We start from the raw sequence: 21736 nt of genomic DNA on the forward strand, positions 1-21736 counted from the left end.
AAATGGTTAAATTCAAAGTGAGCAATGCAGTGGCCCTTAGTGCCATCACAGTGCTGTGCAACCACCACTTCTATCTAGTTCCATGACATTTTCATCACTCCAAAAGGAAACTCATTTAAGCACTTGCTCTGCATTTCTCCCTGTCTCCTGGTTTTTTAAAAGGTAAAATATGCACCTCATAGAAAATCAATACAGTACAGGAATATCCACAGGGGGAGGTCTTCCTCCCAGTCTGGTCTCGGGGGCCCACCGCTGTCAGCAGGGTCTGTGTGCACTTCAGGTAACCCACCTGTGCGCTCTCCCCACCCTGCTGCCTGTCACTTAACTGCATCTCAGGGGTCATCCACCTGCTTCCACCTCCTCAACAGCTGCCCAACTTTCTGTGGTGTGGATGGTCTGTAATTTAAGCACAAACAGGATCCTGTCTCTCCCCTGCTCAAACCCTCTTTATCTTTTGGGACTTCCCTGGTGGTCCAGCAGTTAAGACTCCATGCTCCCAATGCAGGGGTCCTGGGTTCGATCCCTGGTCAGGGAACTAGATCCCACATGCCACAACTAAAAGATTCCACATGCCACAACTAAAAGATTCCACATGCGGCAAAGAAGATCCCGCATGCCGCAACTAAGACCCGGAGCAAACAAACAAACAAACAAACAAACAAATAAATAAATAAATAATATATTTTAAAACCCTCTTTATCTTTTAAAAAAAATATTTATTTATTTAGTCTGTGCTAGGTCTTAGCTGCAGCACGTGGGCTCTTTAGTTTTAGTTGCGGCATGCAGAATCTAGTTCCCTGACCAGGTATTGAACCCGGGCCCCCTGCATTGGGAGCATGGTCTCAGCCACTGGAACACCAGGAAAGTCCCTCTCTTCATCTTTTAAGCCCTCATTTAGAGATCACCCGCTGGGGGCCATCTGAGCTTTCCAGGCTCCTCCCTCCTTTGTAGCTGATTTGGCACTGGGACGTCATTGTCTGTGAGTCCAGCCCTCCCAGGTAGGGTAGGAGCTGTCTTCCTCAGTCTTGTATCCTCAGAGCCTAGCTCAGTGCCCGCACACGGTAGATGCTCAATAAGTGCCAGACGAGTGGCTTAGAGTTGAAGGCTGACTGTTGGAGTGGAGGGAGGTCATACTGGCCTTCAGGGTGCTGAGCCCAGACCAGGGCCGATGGTGCCCACCAGGGCTGAGGATTCATCCAGCGCCCTTTCTGAGAACTTGCTCCCTGTGCCAGGCCCGGCGCCTGGCCCTGGTTTACTGTAAACCCATAGGATTCCCCCTTCCTTCCTCTCACTGGCCCGGGGAAGGAGTCACACACTGCCCCCTGGCAGTCGGGGCCGGCCCCTGCCTGCTGCCAGTCTGGTTCTCAAAGAGTTTTAAGAATCAGTCAGGCTGGGAATTTCCTGACAGTCCAGTGGTAAAGCCTATGTGCTTCCACCGCAGGGGGTCCGGGTTTAATCCTTGGTCAGGGAACTAAGATCCCGCAAGCAGCTCTGCTTGGCCAAAAAAAAAAAAAAAAAAAAAGAGAGAATCAATCAGGCCCTTTCTCATCAGCCCTCAGAGTTGGGGTCAGTGAGAAGTGGGGGGGCTGCTCCATCTCTGGGATCACCCCAGTCCTCCACCTCTTGCCTCTCTCAGGGCCTGACATCCAGCTGGAGCCACTCAGGAAAACACAGTTTCCCCTGCAGGACTGGCTGCCCCCAGCTGTGCCCCTGTCCTGCTTGTACATAGACATTTTTTATTTAAAAAAAACCTTGTGGCCTTCCCTGGTGGCGCAGTGGTTGAGAATCTGCCTGCCAATGCAGGGGACACGGGTTCGAGCCCTGGTCTGGGAAGATCCCACATACCACGGAGCAACTAGGCCCGTGAGCCACAACTACTGAGCCTGCGCATCTGGAGCCTGTGCTCCGCAACGAGAGAGGCCGCGATAATGAGAGGCCCGCGCACCGCGATGAAGAGTGGCCCCCACTTGCCACAACTAGAGAAAGCCCTCGCACAGAAACGAAGACCCAACACAGCCATAAATAAAATAAATAAATAAATAAAATTAAAAAAAAAAAAAAAAAAAACCTTGTATCTTTTTGTAAGCGCCAATTATTTTAATTATACCAAAAGGTCATTTTTATGCATCCCGCCCCTCCCCCCTCTGATATCACAACTATATTTTTTGTTCCATCTCCTCCCAGCCTTGCCTGGACCACACTTAGCTCTTATCTAGTCAAGTCAAGAGAGCCTGGTGCCCTCTCTGAGCATCACACCCTATGGTGTGTCTTCATGGCTACTCGGAAGAATGGGACTGTCCGCTGGGAGAAGGCGCTCTGCCTGGACACCTTGTCTGCAGTTTCCTGATGTTCTTGATAAGACTGCCATGTCAGGCTGCAGGACTCTCTCCTTTCTTCTTTGAAATGGCTTCCTCAGGATTAGTTCATCTTTCTAATCATTTGAGGCCCTTTGTCACTTTATTCCTGGTCTCCATCTCCCCAGCCATCTCCTCCTTCCCTGAGGTCTCTGCAAAGTGCCATTGGATTTCTCTCTCCCACCATCTTTCAGTCCAGACAGTGGGCCTGTTCATCCCCATTAGAACCCTCGGGGAAGTCGGGACCTCACCCCGCATCTCTCTATACCTCTCCCTATTGCGGTCTCTGCCTTGAGTCTCCCAAAGCCCCTCCTTCTTTATTCCTGGAAATTCCCACCTGCACAGTGACAGGCCAGGGGCTTGTGACACTGTGATTTCACTCCAGGGGCTGCATAACTGTGAGGGAGAAGGCAGAGGTGTGTGTCCCTGGCCGTTCCCTTCCACATCCCCTGGCCCACCCCCTCCCTGGGCCCTGCCTAATTCTGGGAGGCCAAGGGGAAGGTGACCTGGGTCTCTCCTGTCCCTGTCACTGGTCACCAGACACTCCCTGAGCTCCTATGCAGGAAGCAGGAGGTGTAGTAAGCCGCACGGGCTAGGCTCAGCCTGTGGAGTTTGAGTTTCAATTCCACTACTCGCTAGCCGGCTAACCCTGGGCAAGGTACTAAACCTTTCTAGGCCTGTTTCGTCCACAAAATGAGGGTAATGGTTATATCTTCCTCAAAGGATCATTATGAGGATTAGATAATGCCCCCAAATGCTTAGAGGGACATTGAAGGATTCCAGGACCAGAGTGACTGGTCAGATGTACCAGTTAGGAAGCTCCCATGGTGACAGGGCGAGGAAGACTGGGCAGGCAGACCAGGTTGGAGGCTGTGAGAAGATCCAGGCCAGAAGTAAAGGCCTGCCTGAGGGGCAGCAGCAGCAGCGAGGCAGGGGCAGAGCTGAGAGCTGGGAAGCCACAGAATCTCGGGGCCTGGTGAGTAATGAAGAGGGAGCTGTGACTCGAAGGCTGCTGGTGTGGCAGTGGCTGATGGCTGTGCCTCTTGCCGGAAATGGAAACAACCAAGTGGAAGCTGGTGGTGATGCGGTGGGAGGTGAGCTCAGTTTGAGACATGCGGGTTTGAGCTGTCAGCAGCCCCACTGGAGACCCGCTGTGACTTCTCACACCAGAACTTGGGCAGAAAACTAGAGGACGGTGAGCAAAGCCGACCTGCCCTCTGAGCCTGAGGAGGGAACTGTCTCCCTGACCTCCCAGTCTCAGGACTTCAGCTGTGCTGGGGTTTGTGCGCTTTGCCACCACTGTGCTTTTGGCTGTGCAGTTTCCCGAGGGGGGCTGTCCTGCATCTCCTTTCCTTAGTCTGAATTCTGCCCCTGCATGCAGCCTCCCTGCCCCCCAGCCAGTGACAGCTCCCTGGTCTGGGTTCCCTGGGCCCTGGACCCTGAGTGCCTGTAATTATGGGGATTGGGCCTGGGGCAGACACTTGGGCATTCGCTTGCTCGGACAGCTTCAGGTCTGGAAAGGTGCAGGTGATCAGCCAGGGTAGGGCAGGGCAGGGGGAGCCCTGGGAACACCCGGGACCTGCAGTGAAGCTGAGGCTTCAGGGCTTGGGTCCGTCCTTGCTCCTCCTTGTGACTCCAGGAAGGAATGAGGGCGTCAGGACAGATGGAGGTGAACTGGAAAGAGTGGGGTGTGGAGAAGTGGGCAGCAGGCCGCGGCAGCAGAGAGGCCCATTCAGACAGCTTGACGAATGTTCCTCAGCTTAGAGAAATGGTGGTCACCAGCAACCTTGGCAAGGGCAAGGAGCTGGGGAGGAGGTGGAGATGCTGAGTGAAGATTCCTCTTTCCAGAAGTTGGTCAGGTGGCAGAGGGTGGTGGGGAGGGCTCTAGCAGAATGGTGGCCTCCTCTCTTTTGAAACACGACAGACATGGCACTCTGAGGGCTGCAAGTTCAGAGGGGGGCAAACTCAGCCTCACTGAGAAGAGGCTGTGAGGGAGGTTCCTGCCGTGGAAGGTGGGTCTGAGAGTCCAGTGGGAGGGCCAGGCCAGGGCAGGTGACCCCACCACCCACATGGAGAAGGTTGATGACAGCTGCCGCTCAGCCTGTTCAGTGAGGGTGCTTTAATGCTGGGACAAGGGCTTGGGGCTCAAGGGAGACCCAGGACCAGATGGCAGCCACCCAGGGCTCCTGAAATGGACGGGACAAAAAGGCAAAGGGAACCAGAGCTGGTGGGCAGAGATAAGGCAGCCAGTTGGGGTGCCAGGATGGCCACATGGAATCATCAGGGTGGGGCCAGTCCCAGGCCAGGCTGCCTGCTGGGCTGAGAGGGAACCACTTACTGCTGCTCCAGAGATAAGGGCGGCCCTGCATTTGCAGGCTTTGTGTGGGAACAGGCAGGACAGGGACCCCAGAAGATGTAGAAACCCGAGGAAGACTTCACAGATTGCAACACCGACAGGGCTTCAAACCAGTCATGCTTACATTTTGAGGGGCAGAGACAACCCCTCCAACTGTAGTCTGGGTCCCTGATGCAAAGGAGGGAACAGATACGGGGGAGAGGGCTCCTTTTCCTCGGAAGCCAGGGGAGAAATCAACAATTGCTGGGTCGGGGCCTGGTGGGTCTGGAAGAGTCTGGGGACGGTTTCAGCGGGGTGGGGGTGGGGGGCAACCGGGGACACAGGATTTCGGCTCCGCCTGCTTGGACTCTCAGATCACCCCAGGAAGTATGAGGACGTTCGGGGTAGACGGTAGTCCTGGGTCCCTGCGGGCTGGGCCGTGAGAACCCCTCGGCCAGCCTGCACACCGAGAACGCAAAGAAAAGCGACGCTCGGAAGCGAACGCCGGATAGTGCCGCGCAGCCGCAGAAGAGGCGGGGCACCTCGAGCCCCGCCCCATATGCTAATATGGCGCGCCACCGCCCCGCCCCGGCCCGGGGACCGGAAGGGCCCAACGCCGCGGGGTTCGAGAGGCCGGCGGCGCCCGACAGCGCACCTGAGGAGGCCGAGGTGGGGCGGGGCGCAGGGGTCCAGGCCGGCAAGGCGACAGCACAGTGCGTGGGCAGTCAGCGGGCCGCTAGGGGGCGTCCCGGGGCCGTGACGCCCCCTACCGGCGCGAAGTGGTATGGCCCGCAGGGGCGGGGCCCGGGTCATGTGACGCGGCCACGGCCGCCATTTTGTTCTGCGGTGCTGGTATTTAGAGCGCAGCGGCTGACGGCCCGGATCGCTTTCCCAGCCGTCTGATTGCTCGCTTCGTACAGCTCGGTGCTCGCCGCGCCCGGCCCGACCTCGCCCCCGCCTCACCCGCAGACATGTCCGAGGCCAAGAGCGGCCCCGAGTACGCTTCCTTTTTCGCGGTCATGGGCGCCTCGGCCGCCATGGTCTTCAGCGGTGAGCGCCGTGGCAGGAGGGACCCGGGAGGCGGGGGGCGCGCGGGGCTCGTGCCTGCTGCTCGCCGGGGTTCGGCGTGTGACGTCACTCTGACGTAATTTCGAGCTGTTGGGGGTCCCGGGTCTCACGTGACTGCAGGCCTGGGCCAGGACCCTGAGGGCTGCAGGGGGCTGTCGGGTGTCTGGAGGGCAGGGCATGCGGGCTAGGCCCCGGTGTGGGTCCCAGGGTCTCCCGGGGGTCCCGGGCTGGCCCGCGGCCAGCCGGTCGTGTCGGTGCGGGGGTGGGGCGGCGGCGCCGCTGCCATCTTAGCCCCTGGAGAGGCGGGAGCGAGGCTGGGGTGGGGGCTCGCGGTCCTGCGTCTGCTCCGCCCCCCCCATCCTGCGGCCAGGTGTGACATCACACCTCGGAAAGATCCCCCGACACGGGGCCGACCCTGTCCGTGGGCGGCGGAGGTGGGGAATCCGGCCCTGGCGCTCCCCGCTGTGGTCCACAGCCCTCGCCCTTGTGGAGGCCTGGCCTGTCGGCGGGGGTCAGGTGGGTCTGCACCTAGTCAGGTGCTTCCGGTTAGGGCTTGTCGGTGTTTCCCAATACCCCTGTAGGCGGTGTGGGTTGGTTAGAAAAGCTGGGTTGAGAGGTTGGTCTTGAGAGCCGGCAGGGACCCAGAGGTGGGAGTGGAGTTGGGGGGTGGGGGTGGGTCAGACAGGCCGAGGGTGCAATATGGATGTCTGGGAGACAGGCCAGCCTCAGCACTGCGTTTGCGGACGCTTGTCTGGGTGAGCGAGGTAGCATGCAGCCTCAGTGTTAAGGGGATTGGGGTTTTTTCCATAGAAGGAAGTCTTCAGTTCAGGCCTGAATGAATGAATGACCTTTTTCTCCTTCCCTGAGGCCTGGATTTGGGAGGGGCTGCCCTAGGAATGGAGAAGGGGCCTTGCAGGGTTTTTGATGGCACCTTGGTTTTTAAGTTGGGTCTTATCAGTACTGGGGTGTAAAATTCAATGAAAATTGGCCCTTCTGGGAGAAGAGCACTTGGGCCTGGCCAGGAATGTGGGACCCAGGGAGGTGAGTCCTGACCCAGCTGCAGCCCCTGTGGACTGGTCTGGTCTGGTCTGGTCCAGGCCTTCTGAGGTAGGTCTGGTTTTGGGCTTTGATGACTCGCCCTGCCCCACCCTGTGTGGTGGACTGGAGAGGCTCCCTATGCAGGTATGTGGAGGGATTGAACTCTAAACACTCTCTGCTGACTGTAAACACTAGTGAGGTGGGGGCTTGGGGCCTCCCTCTGCCCAGGCAGGCCTGACTGCCGGTCACAAGCTGCTGAGTGGGCCCTGCCCTTCCCATCATGTGTGAGTAAGGGGTCATTTGTGGTGGGAGAAGTGGCCTGTACTTCCCCTTCTGTCCTAAGCGACGCCTACTATTTCCACATCTTCCAGAGCTGCCTGCTCTCCCGTGCCTCCCAGCAGGCTGGTGTACCCCCTTTTCCCCCAGCCTTTTCTGCTCTTTGCCTCTGGAATGCCTTCAGGGCCAGTGCCTAGCCACTTGTGGGTTGTTGATTGTCTGTCATTGACCATTCAGCAATTCTCCATTGAGCTCCTACTATGTGCCAGGCACTGGGGGACATCGGTGAACAAAACAAGAACCCTGCCCATGTGGAACTTGAATTCTCGCTGAGTTTGCCCCTGAACCCTTTTTCCGTATCCAGCTCCTGGCCTCCTTCCGGTCACCAGGTGCCTCTCTTCCTGTCCTTCTAGAACTTACTTGGTACTTTTGAATGGAGCCTGACCAGCAGGTCTTTGGAAGTTACTGAGAACAGGGTATCACTGGTCCAGAGGTATTTTGCTTGCCCCAGGCTCCTGGGAATTGGGGCCACCCGTTCTGGTTGGCTCGTATGCAGCTCCACTCCTGCTCCCCTCCATACATGGGGCTTGCTGTGGCCCTACAGTAGCCAGCTTCTTACTTGGTCAGTTGGGTCAGACTCTGACTTGATTTCTTTCTCTAGAACCTTTCTCCAGGGCCTGTCTTCGTCTACTTCCTTGTGCCTTCCTGAACAGTTCTCAGGCCTCAGGTGTTGCTGCCAGGGTGAGTGCAAGCTCTGTCCGCTGCTCCTGGCCCAGATTGCCCCTGGCCTGCCTAGCACTTGGCTGACTGGTCTTCTTACGACTGAATGAGGTCCACTCCCTCTCCCAATCCCCATCACCCATTCCAGCTTCCCTTTTTTTCTTAACTTACGATCCAAGTCTTGTATATTCCTTCTTCATCATGTCTTCCACGGAGCCGTCAGTTGCTCCTTTTCCATATCTTCTGTGACTTCCTCCCTACCAGTGAGCCGCTGGTGTTTGGCGCTATGTTCACGGAACCGTGTGCTGATTCCTCTTTCTGTTCCCTGCTCCATCTGGAGCACCTTCAGGCTTGGACTCTGGAGCTGGCACCCAGGGTCTTCGCAGCCCAGCTGCCTGGGCCGGGCTGCTCTTCCCTCTTGATGGTCATCCTTGTTCCCTTTGTTCCTCTTGTGGCTTCCCCACCCCCAGGGGAAGCACAGCCACATGATCTCCATGCTGCACTCTACAGAGAAGGGCCCAGCTCACTTGCTGACTCTCGCCCGCTCCAGCCTTGCAGCAGGGCCCACTGCCTGGGGTGCTGGCTTCCCTGTAATGGGGTCTCACTCAGTGCCACCTATCAGTCTGTGCCCTCGTCCTTGAGTAATGAGCCCTGGTGCTGGCCTGGTGTGGTGCTGGGCCCATAGTAGGAGGCCAAAAAATGCACTGTTGCTCCAGGAGCGGCTTGGTGAAGATTGGCACCTGAAGGCTGGATGTTGGGGGTGTGGAGGGGAGGCAGTGCAGGTCCTGCTGCCCCCACCGCTGCCTCCCTCCCTCCCTCTGCTCCCTATCTGGTGTCTGCTCTGTGTGGTCTGGAATCTTCTTCCTCTTGCCTCGCCTTTCTGTGACCACCTACTCACTATCAGTCCTCCACTCAGTTGTCACCTCCCTTGTGAAACCTTTCCCCAGACCTCCCCACTCTTCCTGGAATGTGTTGCCATGCTTGGAGGGGCTGCGTCTGTCTCTTCACCAGGCTCAGAGCCCTGGGAAGGCAGAGCCCCTCTGACCTCATCCCTGCTCTGCAATGAGCACAGATTAGTCATCTTTTGGCAGCCCAAATAGGTGAGTCAAAGATGCACAGGAATGTCTGGGATTGTCCTGGCCCCTTCCACCTCTGACCCATGTCAGCATCTGCTCAAGCCGTACATTCGGAGCCTCGAGGGCGGCGACTGGAGTCAGAAGAGTTGCCTGGGCCCCTGTGGTTCTCTGTTGTGCTTGCAAACGTTTTTTCTAGGCTTGGAAGACAGGCCAGGAGAAGGGGGGCTTTCAGGAAGGCAGCCCACCCTGGGAAGAGGGAGGAGGGACAGTGGCAGGGGAGACAGGAGTCCTGCAGTGCCTAGAGCCCCCGCTCCCCCAATTACTGGAGGCCTCAGCACAAGGTAGGCTTCTCACAGGTCTGCAGGGGCCTTGGGGTCGGCCTGGGTGATGGCTTCACAGCCCACTGTCTGTCCTGTACCGTCCTCTCTTTGACTTGCCCTTTCTCTGGTTGTTCAGAGAGGATTCTCCCCGAACTCAAGGGTCCTGGCCTGCTCTGTGGCTGAGGGTGCCGAGAGCTGCCTTTTCTGGCAGAGCATTCAGCCTGTTGACAGACACACTAGCTCTTGCTGCAGCGTGTCCCTGGGCTGGGAGTTGTGGGAAGTGCGGTGGGCAGGGTGGGGAGTGGGCGAACCTCTGGCCTGAGAGGACGAGAATTGCCAGGCCAGCTTCCCCTGACCCTGCACGGCAGTGGCTCTTCCAGCGTGTTGTCTCTGCACTTAGTCCCAGGGCTTGTGGGCTGACCCAGGCTCAACATCTGGGCTGTTGACATAGCTTGTGCTTTTCTAGCCCTTTCTTGACCTGGGAAAGTGCCTGGTGGGACAAAAGGTGCCCAGAATCTGCAAGGCTTCTGTGCCCAGCTGCCTGTTTCCCCACGTGACAGGGCAGCCTGTCACAGCTCCACCTTTTAGGTCTGAGGCTCCATGGGAGCATGGGATCTGTGCAGCAGGCATGGGGAGTGCTGGTGAGCCTGGTTTGGGATTTCACAGGAGAGCAGGAGCCCATACGGGCCAGACAGCCATGATGGCATCTGGTGGAGGAACCCATACAGTGAGTTCCTTGAGTGCCCAGCTGTGGCCGTTCCTCTGAAGGCCACCTGCTCCTGGCCGAGTGCCACTTTTGTCTTGCCCCTTGGGGGTGATAACTTGCGTTGGCCTTCAAGTATGCCAAAAGCTGCCCCCAGGGTCCTGGCCACAGGTGCTCTGGGGTCACCTCATCTTCTCCCCCTCAGCCCTGGGTGCCGCCTATGGCACAGCCAAGAGTGGCACCGGCATCGCAGCCATGTCTGTCATGCGGCCGGAGCTGATCATGAAGTCCATCATCCCAGTGGTCATGGCCGGTATCATCGCAATCTATGGCCTGGTGGTGGCAGTCCTCATTGCCAACTCCTTGAATGATGGCATCAGTCTCTACAGGTGAGGCCTGGGTTGCTCTCCCTACACCCTGCCTGGGGTAAAGCCACTGTGTGGAGCCGGGAGGGGTCTTGGGTGGATGGCTGGTGACCCATGCCTGCTGCCTTCCCTGGCTGTTGGCTAACATCCATCCTGTGTACTCTCTCCCCCAGGAGTTTCCTTCAACTGGGCGCTGGCCTGAGCGTGGGCCTGAGTGGGCTGGCAGCTGGTTTTGCCATCGGCATCGTGGGGGACGCCGGCGTGCGGGGCACTGCCCAGCAGCCCCGGCTATTTGTGGGCATGATCCTGATCCTCATCTTCGCCGAGGTGCTCGGCCTCTACGGTCTCATCGTCGCCCTCATCCTCTCCACAAAGTAGCCCCTCCGGGCCCACCAGCCACAGAATATGATGTAAAGACCACCCCCTCCTCATTCCAGAACGAACAGCCTGACACACACGCACGGGGCAGCTGCCCGCCAGTAGTTGGTCTTGTAAATGCGCAGTGTCCTAGTGCCCATCGTCTGTTGCCCCCAGCCTTGCCCCTGCCCGCCCCGTGCCGTGGACATCTGGGCCCACCACTCCCGGTCCAGGCCCCTGACCAGTGAGGATGCAGGCCTCTGGCCGCCCCCACCCATCTGCCCTAGAGTGCTCTGTGTATAAGGATGAATTAGAGTTGTCATTTTCTCTTCACTGGATGTTTATTTATAAAGATTTGACCTGTTCATACGTCTGTGGAGCAGCCCTCCGTCTCCCAACTCTATAGTAATCTTAGGTAGACTGTTGCGTTGTGCGGTTACCGTTTGCCCTGAGACGCGTTGGATGGAACCACCTCCTGCAGCCCTGGCTGCCAGGGCCGTGGCGCAGTGTGTTGGGCCCACTGGGCCCTGGCGCCGAACCGTGTCCAATAAAGTTCTCGGATGTGACTGGATTTCTGGGTGTGGGTCGCTTGTTGGGGCCCGGGGCTCGCGGGTGGCGGGGCCGGGAAGGAGGGGCCGAGGGCCGGGCCACCCGGGAAGACGTTGCCGCGTCACTGTGGACTGCGCTGGTCACGTGGGCGCCCAGATCACGTGGGCGCGCCTCAGTCAGCTGAGAGTCACGTGCGCCCGGCCAAGCTCTAGGCCGGAACTCGGCGCGGAATCCGGCGCCTCCCGCTCGGTTGGGCTCAGGATGCGCGGCGGGCAGGGCGCGGCGCGGGCCCCGGTGATCCAGTTCACCAACTGCCGCATCCTGCGGGGCCGGGCGCTGCTCAGGTGGGCGCGGGCCGGGGCCGGGGCTGCCTGGTGGGATCCGGGGCCGGTGATGCGAACCTCCGCCCCGCTCTGTGCGCAGGGAGGATCTGTGGGTGCGAGGGGGCAGCATTCTGGACCCGGAGAAGCTGTTCTTTGAGGAGCGGCGCGTGGCTGACGAGCAGAGGGACTGCGGGGGATGCATCCTAGCGCCCGGCTTCATCGACGTGCAGATCAACGGTGTGGTCTGGAGCCCGCGGGGCGGGGACCCAGAGGAGGAGCTCTGAGCATCTTGTGATCCCCTCTTGTCTGTACCGCAGGTGGGTTTGGCGTTGACTTTTCTCAGGCCACGGAGGACGTGGGTTCGGGAGTCGCCCTGGTGGCCCGGAGGATCCTGCCACACGGAGTCACCTCCTTCTGTCCCACATTGGTCACCTCGCCACCGGAGGTTTATCGCAAGGTGAGGTCAGGCTCCCAGCCTCAAGCGAAGGAGGCCCCAGGAGCACCCAGCCTCTTAATTTTCAAATCTGATCTCTTTCCCTCACGAACACCCCTTGGCCCTTGAGTCTGGCCTCACCTGCTGGCCTCCCTCCACCCGGGCCTGGGGGTCCCCTCCCCTGGGCTTTCTCATCCAGGTGTTCCTCCGCCTGGTGTGCCACTGCGGGTCTGACTGTCCCCATGGGCTTCCGCATTCGCTGCCTCAGCCACCTGCCATACGCCCTCCCCACCCTGCAATCTGGCCGCCTCCAGGCACCTCCTTGACTAAGGCTGCTGGGACTCTGTGATTGCCACGTCCTTAGTTGATCATGCCCCACCACCGATCTGTGGTATGCGGTGCCAGTGAACAGCTCTACAGAAAGAAGCTCCGTCGCCTGCCCCAGGCTTCCTCTGCTGCTCCCGCATGCACCACCACACTGTTCCAATTCTTTCTTATCTGCAAGTCTTGGGATTCAGTTGTCCACGGTCCATTTTTCCTTTAAGTTTTACTTTGTACGCAGCTTCTCCGGTTTTGCTCTTTGCCACGTTATGTTATTCGATCTTGTTTTCTCTGTATATTGTTCTGTTTCTCTGAATTTATGAATTGTAGCTGGCACACAACATACGTGTTTGCTCCTTAGTATTTACCCCTTTCTTTTTTTTTTTTTTTATAAATTTATTTATTTATTTTTTGGGTGTGTTGGGTCTTCGTTTCTGTGCGAGGGCTTTCTCTAGTTGTGGCGAACGGGGGCCACTCTTCATCGCGGTGCGCGGGCCTTTCTCACTGTCGCGGCCTCTCTTGTTGCGGAGCACAGGCTCCAGACGCACAGGCTCAGTAGTTGTGGCTCACGGGCCTAGTTGCTCCGCGGCATGTGGGATCTTCCCAGACCAGGGCTCGAACCCGTGTCCCCTGCATTGGCAGGCAGATTCTCAACCACTGTGCCACCAGGGAAGCCCTACCCCTTTTTTAAAAGCATGGGTATTCCTTTATTCGAGTACCATGGAGTTCTTGAGTTTGCGGAATTAACACGGTTACCTTTTATGTTCTAGTTTTGTAGTTTTTCTCCAGAACAGGATCCATCCCAGGATCCCGGATTGTGTTGCCTGCTGTGGGGTCCCTTCCTGGGTGTGTGCAAACAGACTCAGAGCCGGGAGCCGGGGGAGGTTGGCTGTGGACCCGGGTTCGGTCCCGGCCCCCTGACTTCATGTATCGTCTGGGAGACTCGGGACAACGTTATTTGTTTCTGAGCCTCAGTTTTTTCAAACCTTAAGTAAGAATAATAACGGAATCCATCTCTTAGGGTTGGGCGCTCAGCACTATGCTTGGTTCATAATATGCCCTTGGTAAATGTCAGCTATGGACATCTTTCCGGAAATTTCCCTGAGTCTCCCACGACAGAGTCAGGTGTCAAAAACCAATCTCGTTTTCCTGCTGCAAACTGGCCCCTGGTTCTGTGTTTTCTCTCTCAGTCATCAGGCTGTAATTTCCCTGCCCAGGATCCAGGAACATGCCTACCCTCTTGCCCCCGCTCCTTTCTCCTCCCCTCTCCTGGTCCCCAACGGTGAGGCTTAGTGACTCTTAACCCAGTCTCCCAGCTGCTCTCCCAGCCCTGGGTCCTGCCAGAGTGGCCTTTCCCAGGTATCAGGCTCCGCACAACACTCATGTTTCCCCCAACCTCCTGCAGGGTGGACCAACCCTCCTGAGCATTCCTTCCCCACCTGCATTTCAGCCATTCGAGGCAGCTCCCTCTTCTACCCCCAAGCTCTCTGCCTGGAAGGCCTCTGCCTCTCTCTGTCCACCCTGTGTAGCTCCTCTGCTGCGCACTGCCCATGCCGTGCTGTCACCCGCTGCCCCTGATTTCAAGCAGCACCTTCAAGCATCATGATATGAACTGTGGGGCTTCTTCCATAGGGGAAGGAGTTTTGGGCCAGTAGGGCTTCTGTCTTATGTTTTCTTCCTGGCACCCGTCACCCTTCATAAATGCTTACAGGATGAAAGCCTTGGGAGGCATAGAGTAAACTGATGTATGGTGGAAATCGTGGAGGGCTTTGAATATGAAAACTTTGATACCAGTATCACGTTAGAAACTAGAGAACTGTTCACTTGGATGTCCCCACACACGCCCCCCCCTTCGTTCTGCCCCACAGTGGGCGGAAACGGATCGCTACTTTGTCAGAAGTTCTTCAGGTCCACTGAGACCAGCTGCTCTTTTTCGGGGGTCTCTTCCTCCAGTCTTGCCCTTTCCTACCCTTCCAGGAGGAGGGTCTGAGTGCGTTGTTCTCTGCTTCAGGTCCATTGTCTGCTGAGTCAACATCAGGCACCTCCTCAGGGTGGCAGCCAGGCCCTTTCCTCAGGCCCCACACGCCCTCTACACTTTCACCTTTTCCACTGCTTTCCTGCCTTGAACGTGCCTCATTCCCTTCATCTCCAGACTGTCTGTTCTGTCTACTCAGTGCTTTCTAGCATTCCCTTTTAAAACTCTATTCTAGAAAAACTCAGCCATTATTTCTTTTTTTAATTTTAATTTTCTAACCCTTTAGTGAACTTACATGTATCACACGGCTTGTTAGGAAAAACAGCAGCCCTTTGTTCCCACCAGTTCCTACCTAGAGGTAATCACTTTGAACTCAGCTGACCCTTGGAATTTGCCCCCATATCTCTAGAAAATGTGCTAGTACTCCTGCTTAACTTTTTGGTTTAGGGCAGCGTAAATGTTGCTTTCCACCAGGAAAGATAAGAGTTAGCTTTCTGTTAGCCCTTTGAGGCCCATCTCCTGCCCTTCCAGCCCCCCATCCTCCCCAGAGAGTAACACAAGTGCCTTTGCCCCTGGTGTCCAGATCCGGGCACAGTGTGGCTGCGCCGTCGGTGCCTGAGCTTTCCGGCCACCAAGCCCTGCTTCTGCCCCTTGCTCTGCCTGGACTGCGTGCCCTCCTCCTCCACCAGCCCTGCTTCCTGGGCCTGCAGCTCAGTGAGGCCAGGCTGGTCATCCTGTCTGGGTCCAGACCCTTTGGTGCGCAGCCTGCTGCGTCCTAGCTGCTGTCTGACGGGGCCACCTTGAGGGCCTTGGTGCCACGTGCCTGCCCCCTGCTTGGGAGCTGTCTCCCCGCCTCTAGGTCCTCTCAGGCAGGGCAGGCTTGCATCCCTGGGCACCTGTCATTTCTTGATGTGCTGTGCTTTCCCGTGGTTGGGGTCTTCGACCATCTTCTAACACCTGAGGGAAGGCCAGCAGGGGCTGGGCTCTGAACTCTGACCTCTGACCTTGACTGGGCTGTGACCTCTGGGTGCTGGGCCGTGGGGGGCAGGGCTTTAACAGCTGGTTCCCCCCAGGTCCTTCCTCAGATCCCCGTGAAGAGTGGTGGTCCCCATGGGGCAGGGGTCCTCGGTGAGTGGCTGACCCCTCTCCCCACCCCTACCTTGGGAGGCTCCTTGGGGACCTGTCGGCAGCCCCTTGCCTTCCAGATGCCCAACTGGGGAGGGAGGGCGGGCAGGCAAGAGGGGCCAGGGTGGGGGCTGCAGGGCAGGGGGCCTGCTGGAACCATACCCTCCCCTCCCCCCAGGGGTGCACCTGGAGGGCCCATTCATCAGCCGCGAGAAGCGGGGCGCACACCCCGAGGCCCACCTGCGTTCCTTTGAGGCCAACGCTTTCCAAGACTTGCTGGCCATCTATGGGGGCCTGGACAATGTCCGCATCGTGACACTGGCCCCTGAGTTGGGCCGCAGCCACGAGGTGATCCGGGCATTGACGGCCCTCGGCATCTGCGTGTCCCTAGGTAAGGGGGTGTGTCACCACCTTGGGGGCCGGCCCACCCGGGGTCCTGGGCTGGTTGCAGAGTCTGAGTCTGGGTCCCTGCAGGGCACTCAGTAGCTGACCTGGGCACTGCGGAGGAAGCCGTGCAGAGCGGGGCCACCTTCATCACCCACCTCTTCAACGCCATGCTGCCTGTGAGTGCCACCCCAGCTCCTGGCGGGAGGGTGCAGGGGTCCTGCTGTCGCTCAGCGCCCCCCGCCTGCCCCTGCCCAGTTCCACCACCGTGACCCAGGCATCGTGGGGCTCCTGACCAGTGATCGGCTGCCCCTGGGCCGCCACATCTTCTACGGGATGATTGCTGACGGCATACACACCAACCCTGCCGCCCTGCGCATCGCCCACCGGGCCCACCCCGAGGGTGAGCGGCCATACAGGGCGGGAGCCGGTAGGAAGATGAGGCCGGGCAGCTCCTGAGGCCCCTTCCCCTTGCAGGGCTGGTGCTGGTCACTGATGCTGTCCCTGCCCTGGGCTTGGGCAATGGCCGTCACACGCTGGGGCAGCAGGAGGTGGAGGTGGATGGGCTGACAGCCTACGTGGCAGGTGAGTGACCCCTGTCCCGAAGACTGCCGGAGTGAGGATAGCCTCTCAGCCCCTCTGGTGGGATATAAGAACCTGGGTGTCCCCTGCCGACCCACTGGGCCTTCGGGTGGCCCAATGTGCCTGGTGCCCTTGGCCTCCCCAGAACCTGCCCTCTCTGCTCTCAAGGCACCAACACACTGAGTGGCAGCATAGCCCCAATGGATACCTGCGTCCGGCATTTCCTGCAAGCCACAGGTTAGTGAGGCTGGGGTGCGTGTGCCGCATATGTGTGTGTGTGTGTGTGTGTGTGTGTGCGTGCGCACGCGCACGCTGGGGCAGAGGCTACATCTGGGAGTGGCTGGAGGGAAGAGTGGGGACCACCAGGGCCTGTCTGTGTCTGGTGGGGTCCCCAGGGGATGGGCACTAGGAATGTGGCCAAGGTCCCGCCTGCAGGAGCTCATGGCAGAGGGAGAGGGCTGCGAGCAAGCGGATGGCTGGAACCCACAGTGACAGGCACTGAAACCACGGCACCCGAGGGCAGGGCCTTGGCCTGGGGCCTTTGGGACTGCAGGATTGGCAGGTGCAGAGCTGTGGAGGGCGGCGGGGTGGGGGCAACACTCCAGGCTCCAGGGTTGGGCTGCTTGGGGGTCTCTCAAGGGGGTTGGCATGTTCTTGGGGAGGTGAGGAGGGTGTGTCTGGCAGAGGCTGTGGTGGGCCAGGCCCTGTGGGGCTCTTGGCAGTGCCTTGGGGCTGGGATGTCATGCAGGGGGCGGGGGTTAGGGGGCACCGTGGTCCAAGGTGCTGTTTGGAGCCGCAGGGAGACTAATTGGGAGGCACGGACAGCTGTGGCCTGGCTTGGGGGGTGAAGCAGGGCATGGAGAGAATTGGGGTACCCAGCAGTGTCCTCAGGTTGGGGGGAGGGGAGGGCCTCGTCACCCTGCTGTGGAGTCCTGGGGTGTGACCTTAGGATTTGGAGCTCTGGGGCTGGGGGGGAACCCTACTGGGTATCCCCTTCCTGCCACTTACCCATCCCAGCCCTGCAGGGACCTCACTGACAAAATGCTCTGGACCCAAATGCCTGCAGGCCCCTCCCCTTGGCTTCCAAGGAGAGCACCCCTCCAGGAAGCAGGACCCCAGGCATCATGAGGCCACCCAGGACTCCGTGCTCTGCCGCTGCGCCCCCACCCCCGGCCTTGCCTGCCCTGAAGTCAAATGGCAGAGCCAGCCAGAGGTTGGGGGTAGTCACCCATTTGTGCTCCCTGAGCAGGCTGCAGCGTGGAGTCTGCCCTGGAGGCTGCGTCCCTGCACCCTGCACAGCTGCTGGGCCTGGAGAAGCACAAGGGGACCCTGGACTTCGGGGCCGATGCAGGTCAGGGCCCAATGAGGGGCAGCCTGGGAGTTCCTGGGAGGCCCGGGACAGGGCCAGGGAGGCAGGTGGGCAGGAGGTGGGCTCTTCCCCTCGCCTAGGTGGCTTTGCCTGGCCAGCGGCCTCGGTCGGCCCCCCCTTTCCCATCCAGCAGTCCAGGCCTTCTGGCATCTGAGACGGGCCAGGCAAGGGTCTGCGGGAGCATTGTTGTCTGTTCTCTGCTGCCCGGAGTCTTGCTTCTGGGGCCTCAGTCTGTGATGGGCCGGGATGTCCTGCACAAGTCGTGTGCTGGGCCTTGGTTTCCCGCACCCGGGCCTTGGGGTGGGGACGGTGGCGGCCCTGCCCCTGCCTGCTTCTCACCACCCACCTCTGACCCAGACTTTGTGGTGCTCGACGACTCTCTCCACGTCCGGGCCACCTACATCTCGGGCGAGCTGGTGTGGCAGGCGGAAGAAGCCAGGCAGTGACTGAGGACTGCCGCTGGAGGGGATGCCCAGCCCCAGCTGGACACTGTCGGCTGGGCCATCGAGGAACTGGTCTCCAGAGAATGGTGGGGGCCTCGGCCCGGAGGCGGCTGGCTTGGATAAACATGTGCCCCGTAGGGACTCGCCTGGTCTCTGAGTTTTTTGCTTCAAAGCGGGGCTTTTGCTGTTTCTGCCCTCACCCTGGTGGCTGTTGGCGGTGGTGGTTGGGGGTGGTGTTTGTGGCTCAGGGTTGGGAGTGGCCGGATTCCAGCTCCACCCTGCCCGTGGGGTTTATGGGGCTCAGTGGGGGCAGCAGGTCCCCTCTCTGTTAGACAGATGTGTTTGAGGCCTGCAGACCCACAGGCAGATGAGCTAGCTGAAAATGAATGGAGGGCAGGAGGGGGAAGCCATGGACTACAGGCTGGAAAGCCGGCAGGAAGGGGCTTGGGGAGTGATTGTGCGGCTTCAGTTTGCCTGTGGGGCTGAGCTAAAGGGTAGGTGCACCTTGGAATGTTTAACAGGAAAGAATGGATCAATGGTCATGGAGACAAGTTAGGGAACAGGCTGGGAGGAGCCGAAGACAGGAGGGGCCTCGGGTGGGCACTGAAAAGGTTTTGGGAGGCTGGTGTGTGCGGGTGTCCTGTGGGTAGGTCTCTGTACCCTAGTTGAGTGGGCCGAGTGGAGGCCCGAGGCCACAGCGCTGGACCAGGACACGGCACCGGGCACTCCTCTCCGACCTTCAAGAGGAATCTGCACTGGCCTTGGGGCCCCTGGGCTGACCCTGGTCAACCTGCCCAACCAGAGTTCCCACTGCCTTAAGCCCTCAGGACAATTGAGGCTCCATTTCTTTTGGCTTCTTTTCTGAACAGCTCTACCTCCTGACCCAACTCCTGAGTGGGTAAAATGATCCGCTTGTGCCCTGGTGTTTACACAGCTGTGGGTGACCTAGCCTGGTGCTGGTGGGCAGCTCGGGGGTCCTCGGTGTGTGTCCTGCACCTTGCCACTGTGTTTGTCCATTAGTGTCATCCTGCAGCCTCCGGTGTCCTCTCAGCCTTGGCAACAGTCCCCCCACATTGGGAGCACAGGCTCTTGGGCTCCCTGGGTAGGACAGCTTTTTTTTTTTAATCTCTGCATTTTAATTAATTTATTTTATTTATTTATTTTTGGCTGCACTGGGTCTTTGTTGCTGCACGCAGGCTTTTCTCTAGTTGCGGCGAGCGGGGATTACTCTTCTTTGCAGTGCGCGGGCTTCTCACTGCGGTGGCTTCTCTTGTTGTGGAGCACGGGCTCTAGGTGCGCGGGCTCAGTAGTTGTGGCTTTCCGGCTCTAGAGCGCAGGCTCAGTAGTTGTGGCGCACGGGCTTAGTTGCTCCGCGGCATGTGGGATCTTCCCAGATTAGGGCTCGAACCCATGTCCCCTGCATTGGCAGGCAGATTCTTAACCACTGTGCCACCAGGGAAGCCGGTTGCAGGTCCCAGCTGTGTTTGATGGTGAATAGGCTGGGAAGAACAACCATGTGATGCAGGCCTGAGGGATGGCCTGGGGTGGGGGCCACCTGCAGGAGCCCAATAGGGAGGAGACTTTACAGTGCCCACCAGTGCCAGGCCTCCTAGTGCTCTAGCATGTACTAGTACTCCTTCCTTCTGTCCACAATCCAAAGGGGGTTCCTGTTTGTCATCCTCATTTCTCAGCTGGGGAAACGGGGGCACCAAGTCCCAGAGCTGGTGAGCACTGGGGTGGGGACGTGGCCTGGCCTGCCCAGCTGCCGGGCCTCTGTTAACCCTGCTACCATGCTGCCTCTCTGGGTGGAGAATCACAGAGGGGCTAGTTGAGATGGTGGTCAGCAAGAGTGACACCAGGGAAAGTGGGAGCGAATGCTGGGCTGGAAGCAAAGGGAACTGCCCCACAAAGGCCCAGTGCACAGGCTGTGTGTTGATGGAACACAGATGGCTGCTAGGGCTGGAGGGGGAGTTGACCTGGGGGCTGAAGTGGAACCACAGCGTGGGGAGCTGGGCCTTGCAGTTGGCCTGGGAGTTTGGATTTTATTTGAGGTGTGGGGGCAGCCACTGGAGTTTGTTTTGTAAAATATACGTAACATTCACCATTTTAACCATTTTTAAGTGCAAAGATCAGTGGCATTAAGTACATTCACATTGTTGTGCAACCATCACCATCATCATCTCCAGATCTCCCCAAAGTGGAACTGCACCAAGGACACTTTCACTCCCACCCCGCCTCCCCCAGCCCCGCACCCACCTCGCTCGCTTTGGTTCTGAGTTTGAGGCTGCTGGGTTTTAAACACAAGGATGCCCTGGTGTTTTAAGTGCTCCTTCCGGTTGCTGGGGGCGTGGCGGTAACAAGGAGACCCTGAGGGACTGGCTGTCGGGTGGCAGTGGGGCCAGAGACAAAGTACGGGGACAGGCTTGCTCTGGTGTGAGTGTGGACTGGGGGGGCGGGGGAGGTGACACCAGGTGTGTGTCTGAGTCACTGGTGGGTGCGGGCGACTTTCACTATTTGGAGAAACTGGAGTGGGATCCGGGGAGGGGACCTGGGGGCTCCCAGCTTCTTCGTGGCTTGTTTGGGTGTGGGTGGGAGGACTCGAGGGCCCAGCGTTGGTAAGAGAGTCTCTGCAGGGAGGTGCTCGGCCCACGCGGCCGCTGCGTCACGACTCCCCTGGGTGGGGGCGGGGGACACCTGGCTGCCGAGCCTGGGCTCTGCGAGGCTTCCACTGGACGCTTCTGGACTGTGCCGAGCGCCTGCGGTTCGAGTTGGAGTCTCGGCGCTGAGGTGTCCCTCCCGAAGCCTCGGGCTTGTCATCGGGATGACGGGTCTCCTAGGCCCCGAGCTCACCGGGCACCGTGGTGGGCCATTAATGCGCTCGGGGTCGCACGAGGATTCGTGCAGGGGTTCCGGGTGGTCCCGGCCGGAGAAGCTCGTTTGGGGGTTGGGGACCGACTTAAGGGCCACGCCGAACCGGGCTGTGTCCGAGAGGCGGGTCGTCCACAATGAACCTGGTCCAACCCGCTACGCCGCGCGCCAGGGCTAGGAGGACCTGCAGGTCCGGGAAAGGGTGCGGCATCCGCTGACTCGCTCGCCCTGTGCGGGGCTCCTTGCTGTGGGCGGGCTTCTGGCTCCGGCCAATCGGGGCCGCGCTGCGGAGAGCCGTGCCTCCGCCGAGCAATAGGGGTGCGCGGAGCCCTCTGACCCAGTTTAAGGGAGGCCCAGCGCCCAGACCCACCCGGCCCCGCTTCTCTGCGCTTCTTCCCTCTCCGTTCCATCGCCCGCCTATGGACCCTCCTGCACCACAACCCTCTTTTCCACGCCCCTCTGCGCCCCACTCCCCCACCGTTAACAGCTTGGTGTGGTTCTTTACAACGTGACCCTGGACTTGTTTCCACATTTATGTCTTTGTTTTACAACCTGGGATTGCACTGTTTTGTTTTTGTTTTGGCCCGCTGTGTGGCTTGTGGGATCTTAGTTCCCTGATCAGGGATCAAACCGACGCCCTCTGCAGTGGAAGCGCAGAGTCTTAACCACTGGGCTGCCAGGGAAGTCCTATGCACTTTTAATACTGCTCTGCCATTCACTATTTTTTTAAATTGAACAACGTGAAGTGGAGA

The 21736-nt window shown here is 58.9% G+C and overlaps 2 protein-coding genes across 5 annotated transcripts; both read left to right on the forward strand.

The window, feature by feature from the left end:
- The first annotated feature begins 5508 nt into the window (after positions 1 to 5508).
- Positions 5509 to 11183, forward strand: ATP6V0C (ATPase H+ transporting V0 subunit c). The gene is made up of 3 exons (XM_082428828.1): positions 5509 to 5739; positions 10096 to 10279; positions 10429 to 11183. Exons 1-3 carry the CDS (start codon positions 5661 to 5663, stop codon positions 10631 to 10633), a joined length of 468 nt encoding a protein of 155 aa, XP_082284954.1. The 5' UTR covers positions 5509 to 5660; the 3' UTR covers positions 10634 to 11183.
- A 156-nt stretch (positions 11184 to 11339) lies between these two features.
- AMDHD2 (amidohydrolase domain containing 2) lies at positions 11340 to 18253 on the forward strand. 4 transcript variants are annotated; one of them, XM_082428729.1, is made up of 11 exons: positions 11341 to 11505; positions 11585 to 11721; positions 11802 to 11941; positions 15287 to 15341; positions 15517 to 15729; positions 15822 to 15901; positions 15981 to 16125; positions 16200 to 16307; positions 16473 to 16541; positions 17554 to 17655; positions 18031 to 18253. In XM_082428729.1, the coding sequence occupies exons 1-11, from the start codon at positions 11423 to 11425 to the stop codon at positions 18117 to 18119; spliced, it is 1221 nt and encodes a 406-aa protein (XP_082284855.1). In that variant the 5' UTR covers positions 11341 to 11422; the 3' UTR covers positions 18120 to 18253. The 4 variants fall into 4 exon arrangements, 3 of the variants coding, with proteins under 3 accessions (XP_082284855.1, XP_082284856.1, XP_082284854.1); XM_082428728.1 differs by having other exon boundaries at positions 11342 to 11505; positions 15813 to 15901; XR_014254587.1 differs by lacking the exon at positions 18031 to 18253 and having other exon boundaries at positions 11340 to 11505; positions 15813 to 15901; positions 16450 to 16541.
- The last annotated feature ends 3483 nt before the right edge of the window (positions 18254 to 21736 follow it).

This window comes from Balaenoptera physalus (assembly GCF_965194825.1).
Source record: "Balaenoptera physalus genome assembly, chromosome: 16".
Taxonomy (NCBI): domain Eukaryota; kingdom Metazoa; phylum Chordata; class Mammalia; order Artiodactyla; family Balaenopteridae; genus Balaenoptera; species Balaenoptera physalus.